This window comes from Carcharhinus amblyrhynchos, chromosome 35 (assembly GCF_965287045.1).
Source record: "Carcharhinus amblyrhynchos chromosome 35, sCarAmb.v2.hapA, whole genome shotgun sequence".
NCBI classification, from domain to species: Eukaryota; Metazoa; Chordata; class Chondrichthyes; order Carcharhiniformes; family Carcharhinidae; genus Carcharhinus; species Carcharhinus amblyrhynchos.
In genome coordinates this window covers 3612268-3635813 of record NC_137358.1, presented here as the reverse complement: position 1 = coordinate 3635813, position 23546 = coordinate 3612268, and the positions used below count along the sequence as shown (strand labels likewise).

At 48.9% G+C, this 23546-nt stretch overlaps 1 protein-coding gene across 1 annotated transcript; it reads right to left on the bottom strand.

The window, feature by feature from the left end:
- Positions 1 to 7: 7 nt before the first annotated feature.
- On the bottom strand, positions 8 to 23292 carry bcl2l12 (BCL2 like 12). The gene is made up of 7 exons (XM_080217325.1): positions 23200 to 23292; positions 11557 to 11760; positions 8955 to 9559; positions 6291 to 6410; positions 5234 to 5325; positions 3802 to 4065; positions 8 to 2308 (listed from the first exon to the last, which is right to left on the bottom strand). The coding sequence occupies exons 2-7, from the start codon at positions 11751 to 11753 to the stop codon at positions 2261 to 2263; spliced, it is 1326 nt and encodes a 441-aa protein (XP_080073451.1). The 5' UTR covers positions 11754 to 11760; positions 23200 to 23292; the 3' UTR covers positions 8 to 2260.
- Between the last annotated feature and the right edge of the window lie 254 nt (positions 23293 to 23546).

Below are 23546 nucleotides of genomic sequence, written 5' to 3'. Positions count from 1 at the left end.
CCACTGTGCTGCCCAACTGGGGGACATAGGCATCGCTGGCTGGGCCAGCATTTATTGCCCATTACCGAGGACATTTAAGAGTCACCCACATTGCTGTGGCTCTGGAGTCACATGTAGGCCAGACCGGGTAAGGACGGCAGATTTCCTTCCCTAAAGAACATTCCTGAGCCAGATGAGTTTTTCCGGCAATGGTTTCATGGTCATCTGTAGATCCTTAATTCCTGATATCTTTTATTGAATTCAAATTTCACCATCTGTCATGGCGAGATTCGAACCCCTGAACATTAGCTGAGTTTCTGGATTAACAATCTAACGATAATACCACTAGGCCATTGCCTCCCCTGTGTTGTGGCTCTGGAATCACCTGTAGGCCAGGCCGGGTAAGGACGGCAGATTTCCTTCCCTAAGGGGCATTGCTGAACCAAATTGTCTTTTATGACAGTGGTCATCATTAAATATTTAATTCCAGATTTTTGTTGAATTCAAATTTCACCGTTTGCCGTGGTGGGATTCGAACCCGGGTCCCGCACAGCAGTACCCTGGGTCTCTGGATTACTGGTGCTGTGATAGTACCACTACGCCACTGCCTCCCCATGGAAATGCTGGTCGTTCACCTCAGGTACGGCCTGAGACCTCTATCAACCGCACTCTACAGCCAGTACAGATACAGATAATCAGCCTGGCAGAATTACTCAACCCAATTGTTACAACTGTCTCTTTGTAGGTTGAGATTTGAATTTACACGCCAGAGAGGGGATTGAACAAGTAAGGGTTTGGCCGTGTCGATAGCTTGGGTAGCAGTGCCCCAATGTGGGACCTACAGCTTGTCTAAACGGACCGGCAATGAGAGATCAACTTCTGTGACATTGGGAAAATGACATACGCAACGATTCCCCAAAGCATTTGAAAATAAATATGCCCCAGTGCCAACAGCGAATGTGCCAGCTTGGGGAGGTCTCATTAAATCTACGGATGAGAGAATGAGGTAGGTTTCTATTCTTCAGTGTATATTTTTTCCCTCTCTCCTCGATACCTCTGATCCGCTCATGATGTTATAGCTCTGGTCTCAGTCTGTCCTCTTGTACCCCTTGTTCCGCACAGGCGGAAAGCCCCCCCCCCTCGCTCTTCAAAAGCTATTGCCGAAGAAAGGAGATGTGCTCTCGAAGCTTTCCGCCTTGCACTCATCAGGTCAGATGCCAAATCTCAAAGGGAAAAGCTTCAAGTTTATTTATTAATATCACAAGTAGGCTTACATTAACACTGCAATGAAGTTACTGTGAAAATCCCCCAGTCGCCACACTCTGGCGCCTGTTCGGATACACGGAGAGAGGATTTAGCAGTGGCCAATACACCTAACCAGAACATCTTTTGGACAGTGGGAGGAAGCCCTCGCAGACATGGGGAGAATGTGCTAACTCTGCACAGACAGTTACCCGAGGCCAGGAATTGAACCCAGATCCCTGGCGCTGTGAGGCAGCAACGCTAACCACCGCGCCACCCTAGGAAGAAAGGTTTTGAGATTTGGTATTCTCGCAAAGTGCTCAGATGAGTGCAAGATTCGCGAGCATGTCTCTTTCTCAGTGGTGCTCAAACTCTATTACAAAACAACCGTTTTAAAAGCATATATTTGGGCGCTCCGCAAACCACAGGGCAATGGACCAAAGCGGATTAGGCTGGATAGTTCCTAGCACAGTTACAATGGGCTGAACAGCCTCCAACAGAGCTCGTCAATGTTCTAGTTCAATGCACAACATTGTTAGTGGAAAACAGTAGACCATTGCCTGGCCAACCTCCACTGATACAATATGAAATCAGTAATTAGAAAGTTGTATAAATTCGGAACAACTTGGTTCAAAGCAGCTTTGGATTTTAGGAGAGGTAAGCTGCTTCTTTAGAAAAATGAATGTTAGGTCACAGATGGCGTAGAATGCGTCACCAATTCACATGTAAACTGCGTGGCACAGCAAAGCCAGTAAACATGAAAATGGACGGATTTTTACCGAATATCTCTTTAGATAACACCAGAGAAAAAGGGTAGTCAGACTGCTTTATCCTTCATTTGTTCCTTGGAAAAGTATTCACTTAACTCAAACTTGCAGCAGCATTGGGCGTCAGTTGTTCCACGGCTACAGCCCTGCTTAACGCGTCGGGCAGTTCCCCGATTTGAAAAGTACTTCCGACTCCTTCCTTCTTGGCGAAGGTCACTCACCCCTCCTCCAAGCTCTGAGGTTTTAGGTTAATGCCACTTGCTCGCCGGACATCAGTCAATCTGGTGCTCAGATACATCGTCCAGAGGTAGCACCATTGTCTGTCGGAGGACGAGAAACAGGAGTTTGAATAAATTTGATCACACAAAGGGATTTGGGGGTCATTGTTCAAGATTCTCTCAAGGTTAATGAGCAGGTTCAGTCGGCAGTTAGGAAGGCAAATGCAATGTTAGCATTCATGTCAAGAGGGCTGGAATACAAGAGCAGGGATGTACTTCTGAGGCTGGATAAGGCTCTGGTCAGACCCCATTTGGAATATGGTGAGCAGTTTTGGGCCCCGTATCTAAGGAAGGACGTGCTGGCCTTGGAAAGGGTCCAGAGGAGGTTCACAAGAATGATCCCTGGAATGAAGAGCTTGTCGTATGAGGAACGGTTGAGGACTCTGGGTCTGTACTCGTTGGAGTTTAGAAGGATGAGGGGGGATCTTATTGAAACTTACAGGATACTGCAAGGCCCTGGATAGAGCGGACGTGGAGAGAATGTTTCTACTATTTGGAAAAACTAGAATCAGAGGGCACAGCCTCAGGCTAAAGGGACGATCCTTTAAAACAGAGACGAGGAGGAATTTCTTCAGCCAGAGAGAGGTAAATCTTTGCCGCAGAAGGCTGTGGAGGCCAGGTCATTGAGCGATTTTAAGACAGGGATAGATAGGTTCTTAATAAGGGGATCAGGAGTTATGGGAAAAAGGCAGGAGAAAGGAGATGAGAAAAATATCAGCCATGATTAAATGGTGGAGCAGATTCAATGGGCCGAATGGCCTAATTCTGTTCCTATGTCTTATGATCGAAGCCCACATCACTGATGCTCCCGTGAGCACCCACAACTTCCTTTTAAAAAGTTTATTTATCAATGTCACAAGGAGGCTGACATTAACACTGCAATGAAGTTACTCTGAAAACCCTGTCGTCGCCACACTCCGGCGCCTGTTCGGGTACGCAGAGGGAGAATTTAGCATGGCCAATGCACCCTAACCAGCACGTCTTTCTCAGCGTGGGAGGAAACTGGAGCACCCGGAGGAAACCCACGCAGACATGGGGAGAATGTGCAGTGACCCAAGCCGGGAATCGAACCAGGTCTCTGACACTATGAGGCAGCAGTGCTACACCACTGTGCCGCCGCCCACTGTATATGTGGAGTAAATTTAGCACGGACACTTGTTTGACTTTGTTCACAGTGCTCTTACCTCCGTGTCAGCCATAGATCCCCTACAATGCAAAAGGAGGCCATTTGGCCCATCGAGTCTGCACTGACTCCAAAGATGTGCAGGTTAGGTTGATTAGCCATGTTAAATTGCCCCTTACTGTCCCAGAACACATAGGTTAGAGGGATTAGCAGGGTAAATATGTGGGGTTATGGGGATAGGGCCTGGGTGGGATTGTTGTTGGTGCAGATTCGATGGGCCAAATGGCCTCCTTCTGCACTGAGGGGATTCTATGGAAACAGTACTTTTGGCTGCATCCCGATACTTGAGAATAATAAATCAAATCAAAGCCCGGGAGAGAGACAGCAGTTCTTTATTTGATTGCTCACTCACCCATCCGCCATTCTCCTGTAGCCAGGGTACAAACATGTCCATGTATTGCATGCTGTATCCCATCAGCTGCTGAACCGGGTGACTACTGATCCCGGCCACTCTCCGAGTCAGCTCCATGGTCAGCGCGATCTTGGTGAGCTCGGGGCTGGTGGTCGGATCCTGGTGCTGCTCGTCCACGTTGGCCGTGAAGACGTTCACCAGCTGCGAGAAGCTCCGGTAGGACATCCGACTGACTGTCCGCTGGAGAACCGGGTCCTCCTTTATCTACAAGGGAGAGAGTACATTGAACGCAGAGCGCGTTTCAACTTAAAACACCACATAGAACAGTACAGGTCCTTTGACCCTCGATGTTGTGCCGAGCTTTGTCCGAAACCAATTTCAAAATAACATCTTACATCTCTACTGCACCATACCTTTTATTATCAGTTCTTTTTGTCAATGTCTTATATTGTTAAGATAAAAGCAAATTACTGCGGATGCTGGAATCTGAAACCAAAAGAGAAAGTGCTGGAAAATCTCAGCAGGTCTGGCAGCAACTGGATGGAGAGAAAAGAGCTGATGTTGAGTCCAGATGAGCCTTTGTCAATTTAGCATGGCCAATCTACCCAACCAGCACATTTTTGGACATTAAGGGACAATTTAGCACGGCCAATCCACCTAACCTGTACATCTTTGGACTGTGGGAGGAAACCAGAACACCCGGAAGAAACCCATGCAGACATGGGGAGAACATGCAGACTCTACACATTGACCCAAGGCCAGAATTGGATCTGGGGCCCTGGCGCTGTGAGACAGCAGTGCTAACTGCTGTGCCACCGTGTCGCACAAAGAGAGTTAGAATCTTAGAATCTCTACAGTACAGAAAGAGACCATTCGGCCCATCAAGTCTGCACAGACCACAATCCCACCCAAGCCCTACCCCCATATTCCTATGTATTTACCCACTAATCCCTCTAACTTATACATCTCAGGACACTAACGGCAATTTTTAGCATGGCCAATCAACCTAACCCACACATTTTTGGGCTGTGGGAGAAAACCCACGCAGACACGAGGAGAATGTGCAAACTCCATACAGACAGTGACCCGAGCCAGGAATCGAACCCAGGACTCTGGAGCTGTGAAGCAGCAGTGCTCACCACTGTGCTGCCCATGGTTGGGGCACATATTTGGGGGCGAGGAGTTTACAGGATTACAGGCAAAAACCTGTGGCCTAAACACAACTGCTCTTTTGCAGAGAGAGCGTGGCAAATGATGGGATCTTCCTGTGCCGAGAGTTTCCATGACATCCTGAACGTTTGAACACTAAAAGCTTTCCCGAAGCTTTTGAGAGTTGGAAAAGGTCACTCCAGGGCTCCATCGGATTTGGGTTTTGGACACCGAGGGGTTTTGCCGACTGCGCCTCCCCTCAGGCAGGGTTGCTGCCTCTCACCTTCTCGTTGATTCCATCGCCTTGTTGTTGCAGCAACAGCACAATTTTCTCAATCATCTTCTCCTTGTCAGTCTGGTGGAAGTTATTGTTCTCTAAAGAAATTCAGTGAGAGGAAACGTCAGATGGTGAGAAGTGAACCGATGCATCCTGGGTAAATTTGCAGCCATTCCTACCCAGGCCCACACTAGCCTATCGGGTGGGATATCCGACTCCCAAACCTCTGCACTGGCTCCGATTGGCTGGGAGGCAGGAGTTATCTGTTTTTTCAGAACCTTGCTCCCCTACCAAAATTAAATTCTTTTTAAAAAAAGAGAGTCCGTTAAGTAGGAACATTCAATCATAGGACCCCTACAGTACAGAAGGAGGCCATTCAGCCCATCAAATCTGTGTCGACCCACCCAGCCTTTCCTTTGCCCTAACCCCGTGTATTTAACATGACCAATCCACCTAACCTACACATCTTCAGACACTAAGAGCCAATTTAGCACAGCCAATCCATCTAACCGGCACATCTTTGGTTTATGGGAGGAAACTGGGGCACCCATAAGGGAGAACTTGCAAACTCCACACAGTCACCCGAGGCAGCAGTGCTAACCACCGTGCCACCAATCTGGTTAACCTACTTCCCCACGCATCCTTGGGTTCGTAGGATCTCTACAGTGCAGAAGGAGGCCATTCAGCCCATCGAGTCTGCGCCGACCATGATCCCACCCAGGCCTTATTCCTGTCGCCCCACATATTTACCCTGCTAATCCCCCTGACATTAAAGGGGCAATTTTAGCATAGCCAATCAATCTAACCCGCACATCTTTAGAGTGTGGGAGGAAACTGGAGCACTCGGGGGAAACCCAGGCTGACACGGGGAGAATGTGCAAACTCTGCACAGCGACCTGAGGCCTGGAATTGAACCAGAGTCCCCGAGGTTGAGAGGCAGCCGTGCTAACCACTGTGCCACCGTAATCCTATCCCTCAGGTTCCTCCTCCCTCCCTCACCTTGGCTCCCAAAAAGATCTCCATCCGTTTCCTGAGGCCCCTCCATGTCCTAGACAACACTTACTAATTTCTTGGTCAGCATTCTCAAGGCTTGGGGTCAATCGGTCAATGGTAGTCTGTGCAATTTTATCCAGCTTCTGTGCCACCTTCGAGTAGAATTCCGCGTTGTTGTTCTTGCTGGATCCTGCAAACAACAGAGAAAGGACCAGTGACAGGTTAGAGTTGAACCGAGAGAGCGAAAAATGACCGCGAAACACACAAGAGGCTCAGACGTAGCCACGGGTGAAAGCACTGGTTGATCCGCCCACCCGACTCAGAAGGATCTGGGTTGAAATCCCACGACGTGGAGATGCCGGCGTTGGACTGGGATAAACACAGCAAGAAGTCTCACAACACCAGGTTAAAGTCCAACGTGTTTATTTGATAGCACAAGCTTTCGGAGTGCCGCCCCTTCATCAGATGAGTGGGGGTTCTGTTCACAAGCAGTACAAACGAAGACACAAACTCATTTTGAGTCTTTACATGCCCAGTTTGTGAACAGAACTCCTGCTCACCTGATGAAGGGGCAGCGCTCCGAAAGCTAGTGCTACCAGATAAACACGTTGGACTTTAACCTGGTGTTGAAATCCCACGGCAGACACAAAATCCAGGATGCTGCTCGAGTTCAGGATTGAGAATGGTGCACTGCTGGAGGTTTTGTATTTTGGACTGGCCCTGAACCCTCACTGTTTGGCAAGTGGGCAGAAGGAGAGTTTTCTGTAGCCAAGACCTATCCCTCAATCTCTTTTCTTTCAAAATCTGGGGGAGGCGATGGTCTTGTGGTATTAATCGCTAGACTATTAATCCAGAAACCCGGCTAATGTTCTGGGGACCCGGGTTCGAATCCCGCCACGGCAGATGGCGGAATTTGAATTCAATAAAAAAAAACTGGAATTAAGAATCTACTAACGAACATTGTTGATTGTCGCAAAAATTCATCTGGTTCGATGCCCATGTCACACGAATGAATTAAAAAAATTATTTCATGGGATGTGAGCATAGCTGGCTGGCCAGCATTTATTGCCCATCCCCAGTTGCTGTGGCACTGGAGTCTCAAGTAGGCCAGATCCGGTAAGGATGGCAGATTTCTTTCCCTAAAGGACATTAGTGAACCAGTTGGGTTTCTCCAACAATGGTTTCATCAGTAGATTCCAGATTTTTTTTTATTGAATTCACCACGTGCTATGGCGGGATTCGAACCCCGGTCCCCAGAACCTTATCCAGGTCTCTGGATTACTAGTCCAGCCGCAATACCACTACGCCACTGCCTCCCCAATTACTGCCAACTGAGGGAACCCGCTGTGCACAAATTGGTCACCTCATTTCGTACATTTACAACACTGACTATTCTTCAATAGTACTTCATTAATGAACTTAAACTAAATGAGAGAAAAGACTAAAAGAATGAATGATCTCCCTCTGTCCCGATCTGACCCAGTGTCTGGTCTGTGTGACTCGCCAGTTATAACAGAACCCACAATGGAATCTATTTACTTGGTCACTCTTACTGCAGCCAAACACTGGGTCACCTGTTCCTCCAACATGTTCCCTGGAATACAAAGATTTACAGCACAGGAAGAGGCCATTTGGCCCATCTCATTCATGCCAGTTTAGTGCTGAGTATAAGCCTTTGCCCCAACCCCATCACCCAACAGATCCTTCTCTTCCATTCTGCCTCATGTCTTTATTGGACCATAAGATGTAGGAGCTGAATTAGGCCATTCGGCCCATTGAGTCTGCTGTGCCATTCAATCATAGAATCATCGAGTCTGCACCGACCACAATCCCACCCAGGCCCTATCCCCATAACTTCACACATGTGCCCTGCTTATCCCCCTGACACTAAGGGTCAATTTAGCTTGGCCAATCAACCTAACCCGCACATCTTTGGACTGCGGGAGGAAACTGGGGCACCCGGAGGAAACCCACGCAGACACGGGGAGAACGTGCAACCTCTGCACGGACAGTGACCCAAGCCGGGAATTGAACCTGGGTCCCTGGCGCTGTGAGGTTGCCGTACTAACCATGGTTGGGGTGGGCCCACCGTGGCCACACCTGGACCCACCCCAACTCTGTCCCACCCCCCCTCGCCCTCACAACACTCCGCAATCCTGGCATCCCCAATTTTAATCGCTCCATCCTTAGCAGCCATGCCTTCACTTCTGAAAATCTCTCCCTGCATCTCTCCCCATCTCTCACCTTCCTTAATGACACCCCTTAAAATCTTGGGCCAATCCACCCTGATATCTCCTTATGCCGCTCAGAATCATAGAATCCTGACGGTAGGGAAGGAGGCCATTCAGTCCATCAAGTTTATACCAACCACAATCCCACCCAGGCCCTATGCAAGGAATCCCATGTGTTTACCCTGCTAACCTCCCTGACTCTCGGGGGCAATTTAGCACAGCCAGTCCACCTAACCCGCATATCTTTGGACAGTAAGGAGCAATTTAGCATGGCCAATCCACCTAATCTGCAAATCTTTGGAGCGTGGGCAGAAATTGGAGCACCCGGAGGAAACCCATGCAGATACGGGGAGAATGCGCAAACTCCACACAGACAGTGACCCGAGGCCAGGAATTGAACCCGGGTCCCTGGCGCTGTGAGGCAAGTCTCGAAGGAAAGGTCTCATCTCTAAAGAAGTTTCCAAACAGGGTCCCACCTGTCCTGGGAAGGACAAATCACTTACCATCATCCATGACGTTCAAACGATTGGTCAACAAGGGCAGGGTGGTGGGACGCGGTGAGGGAGGCTCGGACTCCTGGTCTCTCCCTGGGATAAGATCCTCGGCTTTGCCACGCGAGTGTTTCTTGAACAGATTACGAAACTTCTGAGAGCTACTCTTTTTGTGCTTGACACCCTCCCCCGCAGCGCCTTCCTTGGTGACGGGGGTCTCGGAATCCGTTGATCCGGTTGCACAGGCTAGTAAGGGGCTCGGGCTCCCCTGCCACTTCAAGGAGTTGGCCTTTGACTCAGTTCTGGTGGGCTTTACCAATCCATGATCTTCCAGCAGATCTAAAGAATCCTTGGACTTCTTGTCAAAGTCACCGGGGCTCCTCTTCTTCTGCCTCCGTATTAGTTTCTTGATTGTCGTTTTGATGCCATGTTTTTTCTCCTCCGCCTGGGCAATTTCCTCGTCCGTTGAATCCCAGTCAATGTGGTGCTCACTTCCTTCCACTCGCTTCAGGCTCCTCTTATTCTCCTCCCCTTCTCGTTCCAAAGTCCCTTTTTGATGCGACTTGCGCCTCACGTGCGTTTTCACAGTGACGTTAGCATCCTGGCCCTCAGGGGTCCTATATTAAAAATAAAAGGAGCATTTAATAAGCGGACATTGTAACAAAGTCCCAATGTAAACATCGCACTAATGGCCGAGAGGGCGAAATTGCTGCGTGATCGGTAGCTTCCTGGAAAGGCAAGGAGGGAAAGCAGCATGGTGGCACAGCGGTTTAGCACTGCTGCCTCACAGCACCATGGACCCAGGTTCAAAACCGACTGCGGGTCATTGTCAGTGTGGAGTTTGCACGTTCTCCCCGTGTCTGCGTGGGTTTACTCCGGGTGCTCCGAATTCCTCCTACAATCCAAAGATTAGGTGGATTGGCCATGCTAAGTTGCCCCTTAGTACCCCACGACGTATCCCATGATGTGTAGGTTAGATAGACTGGTCATGCTAAATTGCCACTTAGTGTCCAAAGATTTGTAGGTTAGGTGGGTTGGCCATGCTAATTTGCCCCTTAGTGTTCCAAGATACACAGGTTAGGTGGATTGGCCATGCGAAGTTGCCCCTTAGTATCCCACGATGTGTAGGTTAGATGGATTGGTCACGCTAAATTGCAACTTAGTGTCCCAAGATGTGCAGGTTTGGTGGATTGGCCATGCTAAATGTGTGGGGTTACGGGGATAGGCTGGGGGAAGAGGGCCTAGGTAAGATTCTCCGTCAGAAAGTTGGTGCAGACTCGATGGGCTGAATGGCCTCCTTCTGCACTGTAGGGATTCTATGAATCAACCTGATTGGCTGGCAATATTCCGCGGCCAGCAAGCCCTGACGTGGGACCTGCAGCTTCTGGCCCAGCGATAGGGATGTCGCCCTCTGTGCCCCGAGGCCTCCGTCACCCGTAGCACAATTGGCAGAAAAATCAGGGGCGTTCTCTGAGGTGTCCTGGTCAATATTTATCCCTCAATCACCAAGACACAACCCCTGGTCATCAGTACGACACCACTTGGGATTCCACTGCACCCATTTTACATAAGAACATAAGAAATAGGAGCAGGAGTAGGCCATCTAGCCCTTCGAGCCTGCCCCGCCATTCAATAAGATCGTGGCTGATCTGTTGTGGCTCAGTTCCACTTTCCCGCCCTCTCCCCATAACCCTTAATCCCCTCTCTTATCAAGAACCCATCAACCCGCTTCTTAAAAATATTTAGCGAGGCAGCCTCCACCACTTCAACGGGCAGAGAATTCCAGAGATTCACCACCCTTTGAGTGAAGAAGTTCCTCCTCAACTCCGTTCTAAACCGCCTCCCCTTTATCTTGAGGCTGTGCCCCCTAGTCCTACTGTCTTTTTTGAGCGGGAAGAGTCTCTCCACCTCTATCCTATCCATCCCATTCATCATCTTATACGTCTCAATGAGATCTCCCCTCATTCTTCTAAACTCTAACGAGTACAAGCCTAATTTATTCAGCCTCTCCTCATAGCTCAATCCCCTCAACTCCGGTATCAGCCTAGTAAACCTCCTCTGCACTCCCTCCAGGGCCAAAATATCCTTGCGCAGGTGCGGCGCCCAAAACTGCACACAGTACTCCAGCTGCGGCCTCACCAATGCCCTATACAGCTGCAGCAAGACCTCCCTAATTTTATATTCAATCCCCCTCGCTATGAAGGCCAGCATCCCATTAGCCTTCCTGACCACCTGCTGCACCTGCAAGCTGGGTTTTTGCGACTCATGCACAAGGACCCCGAGGTCCCTCTGCACCGTTGCCTGCTGCAGTTTTTCGCCACGTAAGTAATAGTCCTTCCTACCATTCTTCCTACCAAAGTGGACCACCTCGCACTTGCCAACATTAAATTCCATTTGCCATTTCCTGGCCCATTCGCCCAGCCTATCTAGATCCTTCTGCAGACTCTCCACACCCTCCGCACAATTTGCCTTTCCCCCAATCTTGGTGTCATCAGCAAATTTCGACACCCTGCACTCGGTTCCCTCCTCCAGATCATCTATATAAATGGTAAATAGCTTGGAGTCAATGGTTGTAAAACGCCTCGGGAGTACGGTTCTAGAACAGGAGACTTACTTTGAGATGAACTTCTTGGTATCGTGGTAGTAACGACCAACATGCCCGATTTTGCTGGCTTCATCTTGCATCATCGTCCTCCGTAGGAAGGCCTCCACGACCAGCTTGGTTTCACTCTTGAGGACTATAAGGCTCTGCATCTCCTCTTGGCACGGCTTATCCTCCGTCATCCCGGCATCCGGTAGGTGTGTTCCCATTATGGAGCTGAAGTGGGGGAAGCAGAAATAGCAACCATCATTCATGACTCCCCAACGCGCAGTCAGATACCCAAGAAACAAGAGAGGGAGGAAGTATTTGTAAAGTAAAAGTTTATTTATTAGTGTCACGAGTCGGCTAACGTTAACACCGCAATGAAGTTATTGTGAAAATCCCCTAGTCGCCGCACTCTGGTGCCTGTTCAGGTACACAGAGAGAATTTAGCAGCTAACCCGCACATCTTTAGACTGGAGCCCCAGACGGAACCCACGCAGACACGGGGAGAATGTGCAAACTCCACGACAGCGACCCAGGCTGGGAATCAAAGCCCGGTCCCTGGCTCTGTGAGGCAGCAATGCTAACCACTGTGCCGCCACTGGTTCTGCGTGCCAGCATTTTGCCAACTGACATACGGAACCAAAAAGGAAAGGGTCCATTAATCCTTCCAATTATTAAAACAATTCACATTTATATCACATCTAAAACATCCCAAGGTGCATCAGGAGCACTGTAAAACAAAGTAATGACACCAAGACACAAAGTAAAGCGATGAAAAGTTGTTTCAAGATTTTAAGAAGTGTCTTAAAAGGAGGAAGATTGGGTGGATGTTTGGTGGGGGGGTTAAGAGGGGCAAATACTGTCCATTCACAGACATAATGTTGGTGGCACAGTGGTTAGCGCTGCTGCCTCACAGCGCTAGGGATCCAGATTCAATTCCAGCCTCAGGTGACTGTCTGTGCGGAGTTTGCACACATTCTCCCCATGTCTGCGTGGGTTTCCTCCAGGTGCTCCGGTTTCCTCCCACAGTCCAAAAGACGTGCTGGTTAGGTGGATGCTAAATTCTCCCCGGGTGTACCCCAACAGGCGCCAGAGTGTGGCGATTAGGGGATTTTCACAGTCACTTCATTGTAGTGTTAATGTAAGCCTACTTGTGACACTAATAAAATAAACAAAAAACGAACCCCTGAATCATAGAAACTACAGAAAGTGCAGAAGGAGGCCATTTGGCCCATCGAGTCTGCACCAACCACAATCCTACCCAGGCCCTATCCCAGTAACCCTGTGCATTTACCTTAGCTAGTCTCCCTGACACTAAGGGGCAATCTGTGTGCCACCGCGACGGATATAACCTTTCAGTTTGGGATTCATTCTCAGTGTTCCGGAGACCAGAACGGTTCCATGGATTCGGTTCAACTTGAACATTATCTGGATTCTACTGCTGGCTGAGTGGGGAATTGATGATGGTGTCTGATTGAGAGGAACAATGTGATGTACAAAACAGCCACTTCTCGCGCAACACGAGGAACTACATCCTAAAGGCTTTTCGCTAAACATTAGGGGGATGGTTTCCTGGAACAGGAGTAACTGGTAACTGTTTCTGCCACCTCCCGCACCCCACCACCCCTCCCAACAGCTGAATGGATTGGGGCCCTCAATTTAACAACAAAAGGCCCCACCCCCCCAGTACTGACCAAGGGGCGTCTCCCTCGACTGTGGAGTCACGTTCTGGGGCTTGAACCCACAACCTTTTTGACCTCAAGGCAAGCGTGTAAGATATAGGAGCAGAATTAGGCCAGTTGGCCCATCGTGTCCACTCTGCCATTCAATTATGGATGGCGTGGTTGAACAATGGTTAGCGCTGTTGCTTCACAGCGCCAGGGACCCAGGTTCGATTTCTGGGCTTGGGTCACTGTCTGTGCGGAGTCTGCACATACTCCCCGTGTCTGCTTGGGTTTCTTCTGGGTGCTCTGGCTTCCTCCCACAGTCCAAAGATGTGTGGGTTGGGTTGATTGGCCGTGCTAAATTGCCCCTTAGTGTCAGGGGGTTACAGGATAAATATGTGGAGTTATAGGAGTAGGGTCTAGGTGGGGTTGTGATTGGTGTAGACTCGATGGGCCAAATGGCCTCCTTCTGTACTGTAGGGATTCGATGGCTGATAGGTTTCTCAACCCCATTCTCCTGCCTTTTCCCTGTAACCTTTGAACCTCTTACCAATCAAGGACCTATCTTAAATACACGCAATGATTTGATTTATTATCACATGTATTAGTATACAGAGAAAAGTATTGTTTCTTGAATGCTACACAGAGAGAAGGAAAGGAGAGAGTGCAGAATGTAGTGTTACAATCATAGCGAGGGTGTAGAGAAAGATCAGCTTAATGCAAGGTAAGTCCATTCAAAAGTCTGAACGGACCTACCAACCGGAACACCTGGAGTGAACCCAGGCAGACATGGGGAGAATGTGCAAACTCCACACAGACAGCGACCCAAGCTGGGAATCGAACCCGGGACTCTGGCGCTGTGAGGAGGCAGTGCGAACCACTGTGCTGCCTCAGTAACCTGCCTTAACTCTGGAGCAGGATCTGAAGCCAGGAGATGAACAGAACTGATAAGAAGATCCCAATGGTTGGAAATCTGTGTGGACGGTGGGGAGGCACATTGGAATAGGGTACAATCTCAGCGCGCGTGGAGTGAAATCTACCCAGTGAGGACGTGGAGATACCGCACTGGACTGGAGTGGACACAGTAAGAAGTCTCACAACACCAGGAAAAAGTCCAACAGGTTTATTGGGAATCATGAGCTTTCGGAGCGCTGCTCCTTCATCAGGTGAGCGGAGAGTTGGTTTCACGAACAGGGCATATACAGACACAGATACAATTGCAAGATAATAGTTGGGATGCGAGTCTTAACAGGTAATCAGGTCTTTACAGGTACAGACAATGTGAGTGGAGAGAGGGTTAAGCACAGGTTAAAGAGGTTTGTGAATCCAACTCTCCACTCACTCGATGAAGGAGCAGCGCTCCGAAAGCTCGTGCTACCGAATAAACCTGTTGGGCTTTAACCTGCTGTTGAGAGGCTTCTGACAGTCAGGATGTGGCAATGGTGTAGGACGAGGAGAGTTAATTCAAGTAATTCACCATCACTGACGTGTCCTTGTGGTAGGATGGCAGGCGAAGGGTGAACTTCAACCACAGAAGTCAAGCAAGAGAATTCAGACAGGTTGTAACAGGAAGAATGAGACATGTGCAAAGAAATCTCTTTTAGAATCAGCGACCACATAAAAGGAAATTCTTTCAAACTTAAGTAAGGCTGGGTCTGTACTCATGGAATCATAAGAAATCATAGAATCCCTACAGCGCAGAAAGAGGCCATTCAACCCATCGAGTCTGCACTGACCACAATCCCACCCAGGCCCTATCCCCCCGCTTAGTTACCCCACTAATCCCTCTAAGCTATCACATCCCAGGAATCTAAGGGTCAATTTAGGATGTCCAATCAACCTAACCCATACATCTTTGGACTGTCGTGGGGAAACCCAAGCAGACACAGGGAGAATGTGCAAACTCCACACAGACAGTGGGGAATCGAACCCAGGTCCCTGGAGCTGTGAGACAGCAGTGCTAGCCACTGTGCTGCCACCCAACCCCCCCCACACCTCCACTCAACCCATGCTGTTGGCATCACTCGATGCGGTTTAGAAGGATGAGGGAGGATCTCATTGAAATTTCCAGAACACTGAAAGGCCTGGATAGAGTGGACGTGGGGAAGATGTTTCCATTAGTGGGAGAGACTGGGATCTGAGGACACAGCCTCAGAGTAAAAGGGCGACTCTTTAGAACTGAGACAAGAAGGAATTTCTTCAGCCAGAGGGTGGTGAATCTGTGGAATTCATTGTCCCAGAGGAGGCCAGGTCATTGAGTGTATTTAACACAGAGATCGATAGGTTCTTGATTGGTAAGGGGATCAAAGGTTACGGGGAAACGAGGAAGAATGGGGTTGAGAATCTTATCAGCCATGATTGAATGGCAGAGCAGACTCGATGGGCCGAATGGCCTAATTCTGCCCCTATATCGTTTTACATGAGGACGGGAAGAGACAGGCACATTAATGTCTTCGGAGAGAGTATAGAAAAATAAGTTTTGTTCATGAAATAAATAGAGGAAGTGAACCATCGTGTATGAAGGGGGCAATTGTCACGACACAATACACTGCATGGGGCCCGCGTATTATCCTGTCTTAGTCATTCCCCCACACCACAGCGTGGATTATACATTCCAAAATCTAGCCCGGATTCAATCCCTGACTCCCAAGGAGTTGTTCTCAGACGGAAGGTAAAAGACTTGTACTGGTGTGGTGAGTTTTGCAACCTGGGGAGATCCCCAAAGAGTTTGGCACCAACGTCCGAAACACGTGCAGGTAACGCAACTGTGACTCAACCTGTATGTTCCAGAAACAACGCTTTACCTGCGCAACACTGTTCACAGGTGAAACACCAAAACTGAACTGGCTCTGGGCAGCTTTCTGAGTTAATCCCAGCTAGAGATAGTCCAACAATGCAATGACTCAACACCCAGCAGAGAAGGGTGCCTTTCTACACCACTCATTACAGCCTCAGGATATCTCAAAGCATTTCAAAGCCAGTCGAGCACTTGTCAAGTGTAGCAGCCACTGTTCCAATGTAGAAAACGGGGAAACCATTTTGCGCACAGCAAGATCCCATAGAAAGCAATCATTTCTCGTCCCGTCGGGGGTGGTTTCGGAATGGGGTCCTCAGGGGTCAGAATTAGGACTTCTGCTTTTCTTGGTACACATTGATGACCTGGACTTAGAGTCATAGAGGTTTGCAGCATGGAAACAGGCCCTTTGGCCCAACTTGTCCATGCCACCCCTTTTTTTTACCCCGAGGCTAGTCCTAATTGCCTGCATTTGGCCCATATTCCTCTATGCCCATTGTACTCGTATCAAAGTGTTTTTTAAAATACAAAATTGTACCTGCCTCTATTACTACCTCTGGCAGCTCGTTCCAGACACTCACCACCCTCTGGACACTTCTGTACCTCTCCCCTCTCACCTTTAACCTCTGCCCTCTAGTTTTAGACTCCCCTAGCTTTGGAAATAGATATTGACCATCGAGCAGATCTGTGCCTCTCATTATTTTATAGACCTCTATAAGGTCACCCCTCAGTCTCCTACGCTCCAGAGAAAAAAGTCCCAGTCTATCCAGTCTCTCCTTATAACTCAGTCCATCAAGTCCCGGTAGCGTCCTAGTAAATCTTTTCCGCACTCTTTCTAATTTAATAATATCCTTTTTATAATAGGGTGACCAAAACTGTACAGTATCCCAAGTGTGACCGTACCACTGTCTTGTACAACTTCAACAAGATGTCCCAACTCCTATATTCAACGTTCTGACCAATGAAACCAAGCATGCCGATGCCTTCTTCACCACTCTGTCCATCTGTGACTCCACTTTCACAGAACTATGAACATGCACCCCTAGATCTCTTTGTTCTGTAACTCTCCCCAATGCCCTACTTGGGCTTACACGGAACAATTTCATAATTTGCAGATAGCGAAAGAACTTGGAAAAATCGTGAAGTGCGAGGAGGATTAGTGATTTCAGGAGGACTTAGACAAGCTGTTGGAATGGGTGGAGACACCGGCAATCATTTAGTGCACAGAAATGTCAAAGGATAGGAAAAATGAGGACAGGTTATATAAAATAAAGGGTACAATTCGAAAGGGAGTCCAGGAACAGAGTGGCCTGGCGATAAATAGGAACATATAGAGGCGGCACGGTGGCACAGTGGTTAGCACTGCTGCCTCACAGCGCCAGGGACCTGGGGTCACTATCTGTGCGGAGTCTGCACGTTCTCTCCGCGTCAGCTGGTTTCCTCCGGGTGCTCCTGTTTCCTCCCACAGGCCGAAAGACACACTGGTTAGATGCATTGGCCGTGCTAAATTCTCCCTCAGTGTAACCCAAACAGGGCGCTGGAATGTGGTGACTAGGGGATTCTCACAGTAACTTCATTGCAGTGTTAACGTAAGCCTACTTGTGACTAATAAATAAACTTTTAACTTTAACACTCCAAGGATGTACGGGTTAGGTGGATTGACCGGGCTAAATTGCTCCTTAGTGTCAGGGGGAACTAGCTAGGGGTTATGGGGATATGTGGTCGGTGCAGACTCGATGGGCCGAACGAGCTCCTTCTGAACTGTAGGTATTGTATGAAACGGCGCAATAATTGGGTTCTTCTTCTTGTGTGGTGGATACTACTTCCGATAGTGGCCATGGGATCTTTGGCAACCCATTGAGGGGGCAGTGGGCCCCTCAGTTTATCATCCAGAAGGTGGCACCTTGGACAGTGCAGCACTGCCTCGGTACCGCACTGCAGGGTCAGCCTTGATTTCTGCCTTCGCAGCAGAGATTAAAACCACAACCTTCTTACTCAGAGTGTGGCGGGAGGGGGTTCCCCACTGAGCAAAAGGTTATTTACTGGCGTCACAACATTAACACTGCAATGAAGTTACTGTGAAAATCCCCTACTCGCCACACTCCGGTGCCTGTTTGGGTACACCGAGGGAGAATTTAGCACAGCCGATGCACCTGACCTGCACGTCTTTCAGACTGAGAGGGGAAACAGGAGAGATTAATTATCAAAACAGATGTTGAAGAATCATAGAATCGCTCCAGCGCAGAACAGGCCATTCGGCCCATTGCACTGACTCTCTGACAGAGAATCTTACCCAGAACTTCTCCCCATAACACCACATATTTACCCCACTAATCCCCTTAACCTGCACATCTTTGGATACTAAGACAATTTAGCATGGCCAATCCACCTGACCTATATATCTTTGGACACTAAGGGACAATTTAGCATGGTTAATCAACCTAACCTACACATTTTTGGATACTAAGAGACAATTTAGCATGGCCAATGCACCTCACACCCCCCTCTTGCCTCCCACCCTCTCGACCTCTGCACATCTTTGGAGTGTGGGAGGAAACCCATGCAGACACGGGGAGAACATGCAGTCTCCGCACAGGCAGTGACCCCGAGGTTGGAATCGAACCTGGCGCAGTGAGGCAGCAGCGCTAAGCACCATGCCGCCCGAAAGCAATACGAAATGGTAACGTATCAAGTAGCTTTCTCCCTAATGATGTGACTGGCCCTATCCTCAGAACCCCACATACTTACCCTGCTAATCCCCTGACACTAGGGTATGGCCAATCAATCTAACCAGCACAAATTTGGGAGGAAACCCACACAGACACAGGGAGAACGTGCAGACTCCACACAGACAGTCACCCAAGCTGGGAATCGAACCCGGGTCCCTGGCGCCGTGAGGCAGCAGTGCTAACCCACTGTGCCACCCTCAAGGGCACGTGAAGTGAGGTGCGTGCTGATAGCTTACAACATTTGACAGTGAGAGCCACGCGCTCCCTCTGTGTCCAAAGAGAATGTGGTGTTACAGTCATGGCTAAGGTATAGAGAAAGATCAAGTTAACAAGAGGTGGGTCCATTCAAAAGTCTGACGGCAGCAGGGAAGAAGCTGTTCTTGAGTCGGTTGATACGTGACCTCAGACTTTTGTATCTTTTTCCCGAAGAAAGAAGATGGAAGAGAGAATGTCCGGGGTGTGTGGGGTCCTTAATTATGCTGGCTGCTTTTCCGAGGAAGACGGAAGTGTAGACAGAGTCAATGGATGGGAGGCTGAAGGGACTGTATTACCCCAAATCTAGAACCAGAAAAATATATCAATGTGAATTTTTAAAAAAAATCTTCCTTCAGTCCAGCAGGAAGTATAATGGCCCGGTTGAGTTTCCTGCATCTGTTAGGTTGGAGGTTATTTTGCAGTCAAACCGAGAAACACCCCTCATTGAGATAAGCAAATCGCTTTGGATAAACCTAATTGCCCAAGATTAAGCAGGAAATCTCTCGGGGGCGGGGGGGGGAAAATGCTGGAGATCTGGGAATGAGCTGGGAATGAGGGATGTTCAGGTGTAGCTACCCTGGTCAGAGTTCCCCAGTGTCAAACCTGCAGGTCAGGGAGGGGCAACCTGGGCTAGCGAGAGGGTCGCAAGAGCGACCCTCCTTTATCTCAGCGCACCACAAGGTTCAAATCGGGCTTGTTCGCTAACCCCGTGAATAAGATTAAATACGCTGAATATTTCATAATGGGTCATAGAAAATACTGTCTATACATTAATAGAAATTGTCAATCACTTCAAAAACAAAAGAAATATTGACATTTTGGACACAGAAGGAGTGTGTGGCTCTCACAGTCAATGTTGTGAGTGATCCGCTCACACCCTCACCCTTTGCTTTATGTACAAATCATTTCATTTGTTGTCAGTGAAGATTCGATGGGCTGAATGGCCTTCTTCTGCACTACAGGGATTCTATGATTCTCCTTTCCTTCTCCCCTATGTACTCTAAGAACGGTATGCTTTGTATAGCGCGCAACAATACTTTTCACTATATCCCAATACACGTGGCAATAATAAATCAAACCAAATACTGCCGGCAGCTTGCTTCAGCCAGGGAGGAGACAAACTCAAGTCACTCTCCTCAGCCAAGGCAGAAGTAGCAGCGTATCTGAGGTGTTTTACTGCTCGGGAAGTTTGAGTGCTGTACTGTGGAAGGGGGAGACAGGTTAAAGGTTTGCTCCCAGGACAAGTCCCACATCACTCGTGGTGCTAATCCTGCCACATCTATGGCGGAATAGCCACTGGGAGGGTGGAGAGATGTTGTCATACTCCGGGGGGTGTCTTCCTGGTGCCAGACCTCAGCACATCACAAATCTGAAGCTGTCATCGGTTGCGGGGAATGGGGAGAGAGGGAGAAAGATATATGAGAGTAAGAGAGAGAGAGAGATAGCTGGAGAGAGAGAGAGAGAGAGGGGGAGAGGGAAACAGAGAGAGAGAGATAGCCAGAGAAACAGAGAGGGAGAGACAGAGGGAGGGTGCCAGAGAGAGAGAGAGAAAACGTAAGGGGTGAGAGAGAGAGAGAGAGAGAATTGGGTAAATACTATTCCTCATCGAGTCAGTATTATTAGATCAAAGGAGGCTATTTCTTTTTTATTCCATCCACAAGGTTACAAAGCCAATGCTGACAACAGAGAGGGCAAACCCAACTTCATCTCCCTGATTGCTCCAAAAACCAAATTCAAATTCCAGTTGAACCCAGTTCATGGGCCTCACAAGAGAGAGACAACCAAGCTGACAAGATAATGCATTGTGGGATTAATCTGATGCTTGATAGAACTTCTACAGCACAGAAAGGAGGCCATTCAGCCCATCAAGTCTGTACCAATCACAATCCCATCAGGTCCTTTCCCCACGATCCCACTCATTTACCCTAGCTAGTCCCCCTGACACTAAGGGGCAATTTAGCATGGTCAATCCACCTAACCAGCACATCTTTGGAGCGTGGGAAGAAACCGGAGCACCTGGAGGAAGCCCATAATGACACGGGAAGTATGTGCAAACTCCACACAGACAGTGACCCAAGGCCGGATTCGAATGTGGGTTCCTGGTGCTGTGAGGCAGCAGTGCTAACCATTGTGCCACTGTACCACATTTGATCTTACCCAAGAGGCCAACATGATCGAGGTCTCACCAGCTAAGTAGGTATTTGATTTCCACAGCTGTAGAGAAGTCCAATCAATCCCATTCCCCTCCCTCTATCCCTCAATTTCCTCTTGAAATCCTTAATTGTCTCCGTGTCTCCCACCCTCACGGGCAGCAAGCCCCCATTATGACCTCTTCCTCACACCCACCCTGTATCGTTTGCGGAAAAGCTTAAACTTGTCCTCCTTTGTCTTTGTCCCATCAGCCAACGGTATTAGATTCTCCTGGGCCAAAATTGACAAACTCTTGGCTGCGTCTGTCAAATCTCCCCTCATTCCAAGGAGAACGATCCCAGCTTCTCCCACTCTAACCTTGTTGCTAAAATCCTCATTCCCAAATCTGGGAAATATCCCCCCCCCCCCTCCGCACCCCCTCACATCCTTCCTCAAGTGTGATGACGAGTACTGGACATGATACCCTTGTTACAGTCTAGAATAGATCGAGTTACAGCATCATTGCAGAACAGTGGGTGGCCATTAGGCTCATCGAGTCAATGGGGGCTCTTGATAGGGCAATTCAGCGGGTCCCTGGCACTGTGAGGCAGCAGTGCTCACCACTGTGCCACCTAGTCTCTATCGGTTTCTTAGATCAATTCTTCTCCAAGAACAAGCCAAATTTTTCAACCAAACCCTGAGGCTAAAATCTTTTGACCCTAATCAGCTTTATTAAGGTTCAGTGTACAGATGGCATGGTGGTTAGCACTGCTGCCTCACAGTGCCAGGGACCCTGGTTCAATTCCGGCCTTAGGTAACTGTCTAGAGTCATCCAAAAAAACGTGTAGGTTAGGTGGATCGGCTATGCTAAATTGTCCTTCAGTCTCTCAAGAAGTTAGGGGGATTAGTGGGGCAAATATGTGGGGTTCCAGTTTTCTCCCACAATCCAAATACATGGGGTTATGGCGGATAGGGCTTGGGGATGCTCTTTCGGAGGGTCGGTGCAGACTCGATGGGTCAAATGGCCTCATTTCGCACTGTCGGGATCCTACGAACTTCCTTTTGTACTCAATATCTCTAAATGTCCTGCCACTGTTATAATGAGCTCCCTGCAGCCTCTAGAATTGTTCCATTAAGTCAATAAGGTCTCTCCCTATCCCTACTGTCAAAACGCATCACCTCACTGTTTCCTGCATTAAGCTCCAATTGCCATCTGTCTGTCCGCTCTGTTGGTCTCTGCCCTCTTCCTGTTGATTAGTATCATTCCCAATGTTTGCTATCACTCCAAGTTCAGTATCATCCGCAAATTCCGGATTTTATATTCCAATCTCCCCGTCATTTGCAAATACGTCCAAAAAAAAAAGCAGAACTGACCTGGGGAAATAGCTGCCCCCCCCCCAGTCTGAAAAACAACCATTCAACACAACTCACCGACAAGATAATTCCTTTATCCAAGTTTGCGCTCCTGTCCATTAACCCAGAGAGACAGAGAGGGGAAAGGGGGGGGAGAAGACATACGGGAAGGGGGGGGGGGGGGGGGGGGGAGATGGTGGGGGAAGAAGACACGGGGGAATAGGCAACATAAATTGGACAATGGAGATAATGGGCAAGTTTATTTAATTTATTTATTAGTCACAAGTAGGCTTACATTAACACTGCAATGAAGTTACTGTGAAAATCCCCTAGTCACCACGCTCCGGTGCCTGTTCGGGTTACACTGAGGGAGAACTTAGCACGGCCAATGCAACCTAACCAGCACGTCTTTCAGGAAGAAAACCGGAGCTCCCGGAGGAAACCCACGCAGACACTGGGAGAATGTGCAGACTCCGCACAGACAGTCACCCAAGCCGGGAATCGAACCCAGGTCCCTGGTGCTGTGAGACAGCAGTGCTGACCCACTGTGCCACTGCATTGGGAAAATAGGAAGAGGAAAAAAAGTGAAAGAAAGAGAGAGGAATGGGGGAGGGGGAGAGGGAGAGCTCAGATTTGGCTGGGTGCTGCCAGGGAGCCTGGGCTATTTTTACCTCTTACAGCAGCGCAGAGACACACAAAGAAACCAACTGCAGGGAACACGCCCAGACAACTGGCTCTCACTCACCTGGGAACACACAGATCGCGATGTCTACAGCTTCTGTCTGTGAAAATTTTGTAGAAGTTTCCCTGAGTTTGTGGGTGAGTTTCTGGGGTGGGGGGGGGGTGGGGAGGGAGATTTGCTGCCCCCCCCCGCTGTCACATCCCTGGAGAAAGTTCTGGGAAACTTTCTGTACTGACAATGGAACTGACCCAGTGTATGTGTGCGTGTGTGTGCGGGAGGGGGGGGGGGGTGGGTTAGTGCATTCCCTGAGCTAGCTTCCGGGTTCCTGTCTTAAAGGCATCTGGAAATGTTTATTATCGCCAGACAGAAAAACAAACACACACACCAGCATACAGCAGCTTAAGAGGTAG